This window comes from Boleophthalmus pectinirostris, unplaced genomic scaffold (assembly GCF_026225935.1).
Source record: "Boleophthalmus pectinirostris isolate CB_2022bp ecotype Guang Dong unplaced genomic scaffold, ASM2622593v1 HiC_scaffold_8, whole genome shotgun sequence".
NCBI classification, from domain to species: Eukaryota; Metazoa; Chordata; class Actinopteri; order Gobiiformes; family Gobiidae; genus Boleophthalmus; species Boleophthalmus pectinirostris.
Window position 1 is genome coordinate 41,673,587 of NW_026571515.1, and position 12,835 is coordinate 41,686,421.

The 12,835-nt window shown below is 43.5% G+C and overlaps 1 protein-coding gene across 2 annotated transcripts in view; it reads right to left on the reverse strand.

Moving 5' to 3' along the window:
- Positions 1 to 12,835, reverse strand: part of prkcz (protein kinase C, zeta) — a 47,554-nt gene that overhangs the window by 6,888 nt on the left and 27,831 nt on the right. For both annotated transcript variants that reach the window (XM_055166007.1, XM_055166006.1), the window contains exons 6-15: positions 12,645 to 12,726; positions 11,757 to 11,812; positions 9,165 to 9,503; positions 6,410 to 6,507; positions 6,209 to 6,295; positions 5,026 to 5,161; positions 4,492 to 4,579; positions 2,776 to 2,895; positions 619 to 698; positions 353 to 442 (exon numbers count right to left, since the gene is read on the reverse strand). In XM_055166007.1, coding sequence (XP_055021982.1) covers positions 353 to 442; positions 619 to 698; positions 2,776 to 2,895; positions 4,492 to 4,579; positions 5,026 to 5,161; positions 6,209 to 6,295; positions 6,410 to 6,507; positions 9,165 to 9,503; positions 11,757 to 11,812; positions 12,645 to 12,726 — 1,176 coding nt within the window. The remainder of the gene's footprint in view (positions 1 to 352; positions 443 to 618; positions 699 to 2,775; positions 2,896 to 4,491; positions 4,580 to 5,025; positions 5,162 to 6,208; positions 6,296 to 6,409; positions 6,508 to 9,164; positions 9,504 to 11,756; positions 11,813 to 12,644; positions 12,727 to 12,835) is intronic.

Genomic DNA, 12,835 nt, shown 5'->3' on the forward strand with positions numbered 1-12,835 from the left:
GCCTGTGGCTGAGTTTTACCCCAGCACAGAGGCAGATCCTGTGGGTGTACTCCTCTTCAGAGCTGTTGTCACTCCTCCAGCTCTGAGCTCAGACATGTCATGTGTCAATCACAGACATTCGGGATCACACTGGAGCTAAATGAAGCTGCACATGCACGACTGTTAGGAACAGTCACAATGTTCACTCTGTGAGCCCCTACACCAGGATACACAGTGTAACTGTAATGTGATCAAAGTGAGGACGCCTAAGTCTGCAGAGAACACCCTCCTAATCCAGTCGCTCACATCGCTCACACAATATAAGAGATACATGCAGAAGTGGTGTAAACCGTAGCACTGATCAAAGACTGACCTGGTCCCAGTCTATACTGCGGAAGAACGTGTGTGACTTGATGTCTGTGTAGCCCGTCTGAACCTGGCACCCCAGCCGCTCCTTGGGATCCTGAGGACATCAACAGAACAGTTATGTCAGAACTCACTCACAGATAGATGGACAGATTGATCATTGTTTTTGATTCAAATCATTTGATGTGACTCATACTTTCTGTAGTGGGCTGAGGTGTCCCTGAAATGGCTACATAAGAACAGAGAGAGGCTGTAGCTGCAGGGAGCTCTCACCTTGTTGAGGAAGCCCTTGAGCACGCTGGCCGCCTTCACCGACAGAGACCTTGGGATCCGAATGGGCTTCTCAAGGATCACTGTGGACAATAACCAAACACACAACCACACACACAACCACACGCATGATGCAAACAACCACGCATACAACCACAAACACCCATGCAAAGAACCACACATGAGCACATGCACAGCAGAAGGGCATTGTTAAAATCAGATGTCTTTGATAAATGCGCGGGGGAAATGTAACAACAGACTCCCCCAGAATTTTTATTTACTGTATTTTCCGGGTGATTAGGCGCTCCGGGTTATAAGACGTCGTGTTCCCGAACTTTTTTCACATATAAACCGCACCGGACTATAAGGCGCATTAAACGAAACACAACACTTAGGTAAATCACTCAAACTTTATTTAACACGTTTACTCGTTACGTTAACTCTCAACTTTGTTCATTTGTAACACGTAAAAAACAAAAAAAAAATCTGTCTGAGACCGATAAATTGTCAGCGTATGCACAATAACTCATAATTGTTTGGTTATAACTAAAAATAACACATAACAATAACACATAAGCGTTTTCACACCGCTAGTTCGATTATTTGGTCCGCACCAGCAATAAAATTGTTATTATGTAGCAAATACACTCCAGTGTGGTCCGCGTTCACACCGGCAAACGAACCAAAACTGGTGCGATTGACGTGTCTCTGTTTCCCGGGAAAACAGTGATACCTATGTTATCAACACCGATGTTCCTGTTAATACCACGGGCCGTCCTCATCTCAAATTATCATCATGAACTCATAAAACAGCAACATGTAGAACTTTGTACAAACTCAGTGCATCAGCCTAGAGTTAACAGCAGCAGCCAACAGCGCTCACAGTAGCGCGCAGCTCCTCTTGGTCAAGATGGTCCGGAGGCTCCATCCTCCATGTGCTGGTTCCAAACGGTGGCGAGCAAGACCAGTGCTTGATGGACTGAGTCCGAGCGGGTACGTTCAGTCGTCTGCGCGCTGTTTCCGTGCGGGAGAAGCAAGAATGCGCTGTGGACTACAGGTCCGGCGCGCTGCTCCTGTCCTCCGCGCTCAAGAACCGCGGCTGGTTCCGAGGTGGTGCAGCATCCGGACAGAAGCATGAGTCCAGTTTGGTTTGTTATATGTTGTTCTGAGCGTCCGTCCTCTGTGCATTTGGTTCTTCCCGGGGAAAGGGCTTCCTCAGGTCGAAGCTCCCTGCTCCAGCTCCTCTGAGTCCGGCCTGAACTGGAGCTGCCCCCACTGGTTCGGGACTCTGGTTTGGATTTAGTCCGACTGTATTTCTCACACTAGGCTAAAAGCAGGGACTTTTTGAAGTTGTATCAATTGAATAGGCTATTGCCATAAAATTATTTGGTTAATTAAAGCCTAAAATAACAAATGCTGGTTGGTACATGATCACGGGGAACACTGGGACCTCTCTGTGCGTGCAGGTCCTGAACAGACGTACACACCCCCAATTCTGACTCACTCTGGAGCCACATGTTCGCACACTGGTACTTGCTCTGATCTTCGTGTGTTACATTCTCTGTATTGGCCATTGTTGGTAAAATAATTCGAAAATGAATCGCGGCTGCATCTGGACAACAATCTGTTACTGCGCTAGAGTTGCAGATCAATAGGGACGGAGATGAGTGGAAAAAGCCATCCGGTCTCTTAAGGTAAACTTCTCGCAGCCAGTCGCTCATCTTTTCCTCGTCCACAGGAAAAATGAGGAATCACAATACGTATTACCCCGCGATGCTCCTGACTACGGTAGCCGTAATGCTGCAAGTGGTGCGGCTTTGTCGTTTACTGAAATTGTACTGGAACACTCGCATAAATTCATATAAAAGGCGCTCCGGATTATAAAGGGCGCAGTCGTTTTTGGAGGCTTAAGACTGCGCCTAATCGCCCGGAAAATACGGTAATTGGAGCTAGTCGCAAGATAAGAAATATAGAAATAATTTCCACAGGGAGATACATCTGTCAGTCTAAACGCTGACTGGTATAAATATTAAAAACAGACTGAGTAATGTAAGAGAACTATGTGAAAGCCCTGGACTGTTGAATGTTCAGAGGTGCACACATGCATCTGGGACAGTGCAGTGTAAGTGTACAGCGTGGAAGAAGTGAGAGCAGACGTACCCTGAAACAGGTACTCCTCTGTGTTCATGTCGGGATTATCTGTGATGATGTCGAACGGAGAGCGGCCGGCCATCATCTCAAACATGAGCACGCCCAGAGCCCACCAGTCCACACTGAAGCCTACCAAGGCACAGGTCAAAAGTCAGAGACAGACACACACACACCAAGAGTAGTAGGTTTCCATGCTGGTTGGGGACATTGCATTGACCATTCATTTCCTGGAGACTGATCCTAACATTAACCATAGTCACTACTCACTAGGGTTGGGTGGTAATACAGTATTACGATATACCGCGGTATCAAAAAATAGCAGTGGTATCAGTTTCATTACCTTCATTTTTAAAAATCTGCAGCACATAAGGACACAATATAATATTATAATTTACTGATATCTAAATTTGTTTGCTCAGCACAAATTAATGTGTGGTTGTATTTTCAATTTAATACGATCATGATTTAAATCTCATAGTATCTCTAATGTTTCTTGGGGAGATTAGTTTCGTTCTGCTGTCACATGATGCTCATAAGGGAGACCAAGACAAAACGGCAAGTCCGGCTGCGAGAGAGTTGGTTCCCCCAAAAATACTAGTACTTTTGCAATTTGGCAGCATTTTGGCTTCAGGCCACATTTCTTTACGTTTTACAGAAACAAAACTTAAAACCACATGGCTAATTTGCATGAACAGCTCGCTTCTTGTGCTGCTGATGTGGTTCAGCTTTTGTCAGACTAAAGGACACGATTCAGTGTACATGTTTTTTTCAGTGGAATATATGTTTTTTTTTTCAGTAGAATACATGTTTTTTTCTGTGACAGAGGATGTTGTGGCTGACGGTGAGTCTGTTCTGTGCGTGTCCCATTGGAAACGGTTCGTGTTTTAACTTTTCAGAGATTATGGACCTGGCTCCACTACGTGTGTGTATTTTGCCCTACGCAAGCGTAAAAACTGCACATTTGGATGCGTACATTTTAGAATGCACGGAAAGCGAATGAGGGCGGCACACATATGGAGCAGCAAGTCCTGCGCGCGTAGATTTCAGAAAATATGATCCATCCTATTTTTTTACCCTGCCGTGACAATAGGTGCGTGTCCCCATCAAAATACACATAAGATCATGAATCTTTGGTTGTATTTGTGTGTTTACCATCAGCACAACATGAACCTGGGGCAGATCTGTGTCGTGTGAAAGAGCCCAGTTCCAGAAATACTGTTATTAAGTGTTTTCAAATTTACTTTTGAAATCCTGGTGTTTGCCGTGGTGCGTCTGTACAGAAGGTAAATACAAGTCTGTTCAGCTGTTAGTTTCACTGTAGACCTGATACAAGCGGCTAAATGTGCCCAGTCAAGTTTGATGGTCTTTCCCATTGACAAACACAGAGCCAGTGCTGCGCATGTACGTCCTGCAGCAGCTGCCGGTGGAGCCGCTCTCGCTTTGATGCGCAGCTGTGGTTTTGAGGTTACGCACGTAAATGCTGACGTTTTGGTAATACGGTAATACCGTAAAATCCTGAGACGGTATCACGGTATCAAATTTTGGATACAGCACAACCCTACTACTCACCAAACCTTAACCTAAACCATAACTTTAACTATTTAACCCAGATCTGAACTTTAAACATGTGGTTGATTTAACCATAAAGGTTTTACATCCTCATCAGGAAGATAAGATTTGAGTCCCAACAACTGTGATAGATCCGCTCTCACACACAGGCCTTACCATAGTCCTCTCCTCGCAGGATCTCAGGGGCGATGTAGTTTGGAGTTCCACAGAACGTACTGGTGGTGTCTCCAGGCTGGATACCTTCCTGAGGAGAGACAGAGGAGACAGAGGAGAGGGATATGAGAGAGAGGACAGAGAAGAGAGGGGAGGGAGAGGAGACATAAGAATGGGGAGAGTAAGGACAGAGAGGGGAGAGATACACAGGAAAGATAGAGAGGAACGAGAGAGGAAAGAGAAGAGAGGAGACGAGACAGCAGGAGAGAGAGCAGAGAGAGAGGGAACACAGAGTGAGAAGACAGGGAGAGAGGAGAGATATGAGGGAGGAGAGAAACCAGAGCAAAGCAGAGAAGAGAGAGAGGGGAGAAAGGGGAGAGGGAGAAGCAGTACATGTCACATCTCAGAGAATAGTGTGTCCACGACTTCAAACTAGACAAACTTTAATGTTTATCGGACCCTGCACCTGGTTATGGTGTGATGTGGGGGGGTCAGAGGTTAGGGTGAGGGGGTGAGGGGGTGAGGGGGTGGTCAGACCTTGCACATGCCATAGTCTGTGAGCTTGATGTGGCCGTCGTGGTCCAGAAGAACGTTGTCCAGCTTCAGGTCACGGTAGATGATGCCCTTCTCATGCAGGAAGTTCAACGCTATACAGATCTCTGCAGCGTAGAACCTGCAGAGACAGGGAGAGAAGAGAGAGCAGGGAGGAGGGAAAAAGAGGGTTAGGACTGTCACCTCAGAGCTAAAGGAAGGCTAAAGTAAACAACAGAGGGTAATATTACTCTACTCTACTGTGCATTTGAAAAAAATAGCCAATCGAATTGGTCCAAATTGGCTTTACAAATTGGCCTCACCTCCTTGATTTCTCAGCTAAAAGCTCCACCCATAGAACAGAAGGGCCAACAGGAAACACTTGTCTCTGTTCTCCTAAGTCAGACATAATTGATTGGTAAAGTCTTGGTGTCTTGGATCTCTACTGATTTTTTACAGCAAATTTTACAGTAAAGACAGGCTCAATCAGAAGGCCTAAAAATGTATGTGTTTAATATTTAAAAGGTGAAAATGTATATTATAAATTCAACAACAGAAATTCACGGTTAAGAAAATGGCGAAATATTCGCAAGCATTAATAATGTGGTGAAAATAATCCCAAACTGCTTAACATATTGCCCCCCAAATATGTGCTCGGGATTCTAAACACACAATATCGGCTTTATCCATGTAACTGCTCTCTCCAAGTCTGTTGTTGCCATGTGGCTTTGTTAAGCCACAGTGTCTGGAGGTACTTCTACGGCTCATGTGTGGATCTGTGTCATGTCTGTACACTCACATTTCTGTACAAAGCAATCACTCCAAAAGGGAGTATAATGCTTTGAGACCTGTTCTCCCTCCTCCCCCTTCACCCCGGGCTGTTCCCACTCACAAACCATTATCTGTTTAACCTGCCAGCACTGACATGAATAGTGGAGCGCCGTACCACCCCCGCCCACCCGCAGCCACGCTCATGAATATGGAGCATCATTATCAGTGAGCACCACGCTGCTCTGCATGTGTACGGCTACACGTCTACAGCGCCAATGACAGGGGGTGACAGAGGCCCTGCCACTGTAAAGGCCTGTTTAAAGCATGTTTCATAGTCTGTTTGGAGCCTGTGTGACAGGTTTCTGTGTGACGGGCTACTGTGTGACAAGCCCCTGTGTGACAGGCCCTTGACACATACCTGGCATGTTCTTCTGGAAGTTTCCTCTGCCGCTGCATGTGGAACATCAGGTCTCCTCCATTCACATACTCTATGACGAGGAACAACCTACAGAGCACAGAGGAGAGGTCAGAGGTCAGAGCACAGAGGAGAGGTCTGAGGTCAGAGGTCAGAGCACAGAGGAGGACAGGGTACAGAGGGGGTCAGGGCACAGAGGGTTACCTGCTGGGCGTCTGGAAGCAGGAGTGCAGTCCCACTAGGAAAGGGTTTGTGGAGGCCTGCTCAAACACGTGCTTCTCCGTCTGCACCCAGTCGATGTCCTGCGCACACAGGGCACAAGAGTCACATGTAAACAAATAGGTGGCCCATTAATAATGACCTGTGGACAGAGGGAACTATTATCTGAGGAGCTGTGTTTCTCCAGTTTCTCTCATCAACCTTAAAACCTGCACAATAGGTCACATCCCACAGCTAAGGTAGTCCTGACCAAGACCGCCCCTGGTGTGGGTGAGATGGCCAAAACATCATTATTTTCATGGAGCCATAACATCATTTGGTTTGATCACAATTCATGTACATTTTGCATTCTTTTCTATTGCTTTAAAGAGGTAAATAAAATCATCCACTTCAGAAAGTTCAATTCACTGTGATTGGTTAAATCCAGGTGCCTTACAGAGGTTGACCAATAGTACCAGTAGGTTTGGAAAAGCAGCATCTGTGTTCATTTTTAAAGGAAAATAAAATGGGGCTTCTAGAAAAATACAACGACCTCTTGATGTCATCTGGATTTATTATTGATGGATAATTATACTGATATAATCCATCCGTGTGTGTATCTAGCTCATACTTGTACTTGGAGTTAAATCACTTGGTCTCTTATAGTAATAGGAAAGATATTTTAAAATGGATTAGATAGAGCCAATAGTTGTGTTATATGTTTTATCTATATTGACAAATTCTATGGGCACCATTTGCAAAATGTACTTTCTTAACTGTGCTCCAATTTGAAGGTTATGTCCCCAGTATTACACAATCTGATAACATGATCAAAATAGCAGATCTTCACAGGGATGAGTCCATGTTTGATTTTATCACCATATTTACTCAAATCTACCCAACAGCAATGAAGAATGGGTCAAATCCACAGAATGACACAGCACACTTTACCACTTGCAACAAGCAAATCAAAATCTCAATTTTCAGTTAGCACAATTATCAAATGTCAAAAGCTGAAGTATGTAAAATCCCTCAATCATCCAGGTAGAATCCTTGGCAAAGGAGAAATTCAGTTTGTCAACTGGACACACGTTTTTTGGTCAAATATGTTTCACAGCACATCTAAGCTGCTTCTTTTGAACTGAAGAACCAATTTCCTTTGCCTTCAAAAGTTGAAAGTATTTAGCTAATAGAAAGTCCTCTGTAAAGAACTTCAGATCCTGTCTTTCCTCCTCTTCCTGTCTCTGTCTTGTGCCTGTAGTTTAGTCCTCTACACAAATTTTCTGAAATGGATGGGATTGTGGGATTCAGTCTCCTCTCACATGTGAATTCTCCGGGAGTTGTTTGTAATGTGCACTCTCAACATAATACCACTTTTAAACATAAATCCTAAATCTAATCAAAATTATTTTTTTCCCCAAAATTGTGCAGCCCTACCTTATTACATAGTCTATAAGTCTTACACATTTATTGTAATAACTTGAATAACCACAATGCTGCTGGTTGTAGTCCATCAGCACGCTGCGTAAACACAGAGCCGCACCCATGTGGAGTAGGTGGGTGCAGGGGGAGGTGGTGAGGGGCTGGGCGCGTGTTTGATGTCCCAGGCTGCCAGTGCTTAGCCTAAGGGCACATGTTTTATGCCCTTTCATACCAGCCATTCTGTGTGGAGCTCTGCTGCCCATACACAGGGTCTGTCCACCCAGTGATGTCCACACGCTGCGCCCACAGTAGACCCGGGCCCCATACTGGCCCCGGAGCCCCCACCAACCCCTACCCCCCTACCCCTACTAGGTGCATGGGGGAAGCATCACTATGAGGATGCTGTGAATAGAATATAAGCTAATCAGAGTTTCTCCAGTGAAAGCGCTGGGTCCTCACACATGCTGTTTGAAGTCGGCCATAAACTACTACAGCCATGGATTATTTACGCGCGCCGTGCATACAGAAGTAAAAATATGACAGGATTAGAACTTTACTAAGAATGCCTTATGCAGATTTGAGTCTGTTTTGACACAAGATTTTACCTTTAATAAAGCAGCAGGGATGAGTTCTACAAAGTGTGGTGGAGGAAGGGCACCTCAGAGATAGTGTATGCAACAGCTCCATCTACCAGTCATCTGCTGCTATGGCAGTTTAATCAGGTGTTTGTCAGTAATTCATCAGGACATATGAAGTGCTCGTGTCCATCTTTTTAATGAGGCAGGACCTCTTGTCTCCATGTTATTTATCCACACATTTTCATCCTCACTGCATCTTTCCGAAATAGAGTACAGAGTTACTCATATAGAACTGACTAACTAAATTGGTCAAGTAAACAGAAGTTCCATTTCATCCATATTGCAGAATTAAAAATAAAACAAGCTTGTTAAAGCTTATTAAACAAAGACTAAGTAGACATAGCTAAGCCGCTATGTTCCAAACAGGAAGTAGCAGAGCCACAAATTTACTCAGGCTCCAATTCACTTTCTATTGAAAATGGTGGCCCCTCTCTGTAACTACCATACCTACCATAAGGCTCGTCATTCTGATCTTAAAATATTTGTTAACCCGCTCTACGTGATCCTAGGGTTTTTATTTCACTGTAGTTTGTCCCTAAAACCAGATATGAATTTTAATAACAGACAATCCAGTGGTCCAGAAGGGAAGGGGCATGTACTTTTAACAACCTGGCTCCTGATTGGCTCTTTGGTTACCACAAAACTTGAGCTCAGAACTCCACTGTCTCCCCTCCTGTGAGCATGCGACCATGTGCACTGACCTCATCATCATGCACCAGCTCCTTCTTCACCACCTTCATGGCGTACAGCTGCTCGTCCTTCTTCAGTCGCACCAGCAGGACTTTGGCGTAGCTCCCCCTCCCGATCACCCGCACCAGCTCAAAGTCCGCCAGCCCGAGAGACACCCCCGGAGACAGGCTCTGAGACAGGCTCTGGGACAGTCCCGGAGAGAGGCCAGGGGAAAGACCAGGGGACAGGGCTGGAGAGAGACCAGGGGAAAGACCAGGAGACAGACCGGGGGACAGCCCAGGAGACAGACCAGGGGACAGACCGGGGGACAGCTTAATGCCATCGATACCATCCACCACTGCTGAGAGCTCCTGCAGGGGACACAGACGACATGGTCATAAAAAGTACTCTTATCTAGGCTCACGTAACATCTGATGAGGTTGTGACAAAATGATTTTAGAATTGGATTTTATAATTGTGCAGACATACAGTAGCCTATCCTTTCATTCCTTTAAGAATTATGAAATATTAGGACTGTTGCAATAGTGATTGTGTACCAGATTTTTCCCATATATATGAGTCCCAGTACATACATGTTGTATAAGCAGCTCTTGAGGTCAAAATAAGTCCACTGTGTACTGTATACATCTAATTATATTGTCCAAGAAGGAAGTGTGTGTTAATAGTAATACTGCACAATACTACCCTACACTTGTATTGTGCTGTACAGGCCTGTCTTAAAGCCCTCCACTGTGTCAAGCTGTGTCAAGATTCCCAAGCGGCGCAATCGGCCCCTCTGACCACAGCCAATCACTCACACACACCACTTTCATATTAGGCAAGTTGGTGAGGTGTCTTGCCTAGGGACATTGATTCTCTGACCTTCAGGCTGGGCGACCACTAACCACTGAGCCACTATCACTACATGTTAGCATGCTAGTTGCTGTTAGCAATACTACAACGGCAAAACTCTGTTCTTGTCTGAGAGTTGTGATATAAACTCATGCTGAATAATTAGGATGCTGCGAATGTATAAGGTAAATGAAAAAGAACTCTGGGCCACTGCAAACTGTTTAAAATAAACTAGTTCTGTTCTGGTTCAGATTTTAAGACAGTAAACTAATTACATCTTATGAATGGGGACACAATGTTGCCTATAACAGGAAGCTGAAAACATGAATACAACTGAATGTTTCTGCATATAACAGTATATGGGAATCAAAATGTGTTTTTTTTTTATTGTTCACAAATAAAGTAAGTATTGAAATCTGTGGAACTTGTTCCTCGCTCAGATGTTTTGGCACATTCCTCGTCTCATATAATTCATTGTTGTAGTTTCGTTATCACAAACATACCCAGAGTTCTGTTTTATTTCTTGCACACATGTTTAACACACAAACGCTGCATATTTAGGCTTGCAATGTCATGTGACAGGAAGTGCTCCACTGTGTTTTTAAATTTCACTAGAATCATTTGGATGATTTCAACCCTAGAATTGCCTATGAACTAAAGGTAAAAGGTAAACTTCATGACATCACAAGGTGGAACAGAGCATTTTGAGGGTTACTAAAATGTGTGAATGAAACAAAACACAACCCCGGGTCTGTTTTTAAGGTAACAACATTCTAACATGACTTAAAGCTCACAGGGGTCAGTTCTGTGTAATATATATATATATAATATATAATATATTTTAAAGTTTTTTAAATACAACATACTAGTATATTGATACTTTGCAGTGACATCAAGTTGAGGATGTTCTGCATGTATCTCTCTGGGGAAATGTTCAGCAATTACCATGGTACCAGGCACACAAATCAGCAAACACAGCTAAAAAACGTTTAAGATTGTCTGAAAACTAAAGCAAATAAAGACAAATTGGATTTAAACAACACATTTTCAGGAGTGTGTGATCAAGTGTTCAAAGTCCTGTTTAGGAGTTTGACTGGAAAACTGTTGTCTAATGCTAGCGAGCCTGCGACTGTAATGTTATTTTAGAGGGACTAGTTTAACAGACTGACTCAGCCCTTTCTGGTCAGACTGTGTTAAAACAAAGCTCAGATTAAAGTCTCCCTCGAGTAACAAAGCCTCAGACAGAGCAGTGCCTATATTAGCATTACAGCCGCAGGGAATGTTGATGACATCAGCTGCAAAGCATTAATAGAGGTAATTCCATGACTGTTACCTTGCAATCATGCTCTAAACAAGGGTCAAATGTTGTTTCATTCAAACAATAGTTACTGACAGATGGACACAAATGACTTTATGTTTGATGAGTGTTTAAACAATCAAAATGTGTTCCCTGTGTGTAACTTGTCTTAGCATTTTGGGTGGAATTTTTTATTTTGCGGACAAAGACTGATTCCCTTTAAAAACTCTGTTTCCTGTATTTATTTATTTCTACTTTTTGGGTTCAGCATTTTTTCACCAACTGCCACTGGCCTGATGTAAATCTATGGATAGGTACAATCCCACTAAACAAAGTCTTGTGACATGAAATCCTTGGTTCATTTGAGCGGGCAAAGAAGACCTTTACTTTGTGTCAGGTTTTGTTTCATCATAGCTCCAGTTATTACAGAAAATATATACTATAAATACTATAAATATGGCTTAAGAAGTTTCACCTGAGTGTGCTGGTCCTCCGTTTTGTCCACGGTGCAGTTGTGTGGTATAAACGAGACTGAAAGACAAGGGAATAAAGAGACTGATTTTAATCTCATTTACATCAATATGAAGTGGGTGAAGCAGTAGAAGGTCATACACAGGGACGGACATTGTTATTGTTGTTCATCATCTTGTCCACTAGAGGGAACAGTGCAGCTGGGCTTCATCTCAGAACCAACCATATTCTTACTATGAATCTACTACTAAACTACTAAAAGCTGGCATTGGTATTTAACAGTTTACAGTTTAAAGCATCCCTATTTTGCCAAATGGACTTTTCAAAGCTTTTATCTATGTTATAATTGTTTCCTCTCACTATTCACTCCCCCAAAATTGTATTTAATATGATTTGTGCATGTTTGATCAATCTTGAATCACTTATTCACTCATTTCTCTGCCATGCATTCTACCTGGATGACTGAGGGATTTTACAAACATAAGTCCTTTGCAATTAAATATTTGCCTGTTTGTTTGTTATGTTTTAGTCTCTTTTAGATGTTTTAGGAGCTACTGTTGTAGCATCCTTATAGTCCTACTTTAAATCTGGTTTAGCCCTAGTTTAGACTGGAATAGTCCTGTTATAGGTTTGGTTCAGAAAGAACCACAACACTTATAATTTTAAAGTAAAAGTGAGGGACAAAACACAAACTGGCATTTTCCAAAAAAGGATACACACAAATGTTGAAATCATTTCATACTGTCACATAAAGCTTTTGTCACTTTAGACTCACTCACAGTGGAAAGAAAAACTGCAACTTTGAATCAACTAAGAGTACTGTTACACAGCACAATATACTATTACTCAAGTAAAAGTAAGAAAAGGGAGAAATACTAAACCCATCACATACTTCCATCTCTGCCGTCCATGTGCTCTGGGGGGACGTCCTCCTCCTCGGCCCTAGAGTCTGCAGGAGAGGGCATGCCTGGATCCTGGAGGAACACATTCAATAAGCCCCTTAGATACCCACACAAGAAGCCACCCAGATACCCACAGAAAACCCCAGAGAGGGCCTGGTGGTGCAGCAGCGTAAGGAGGCCC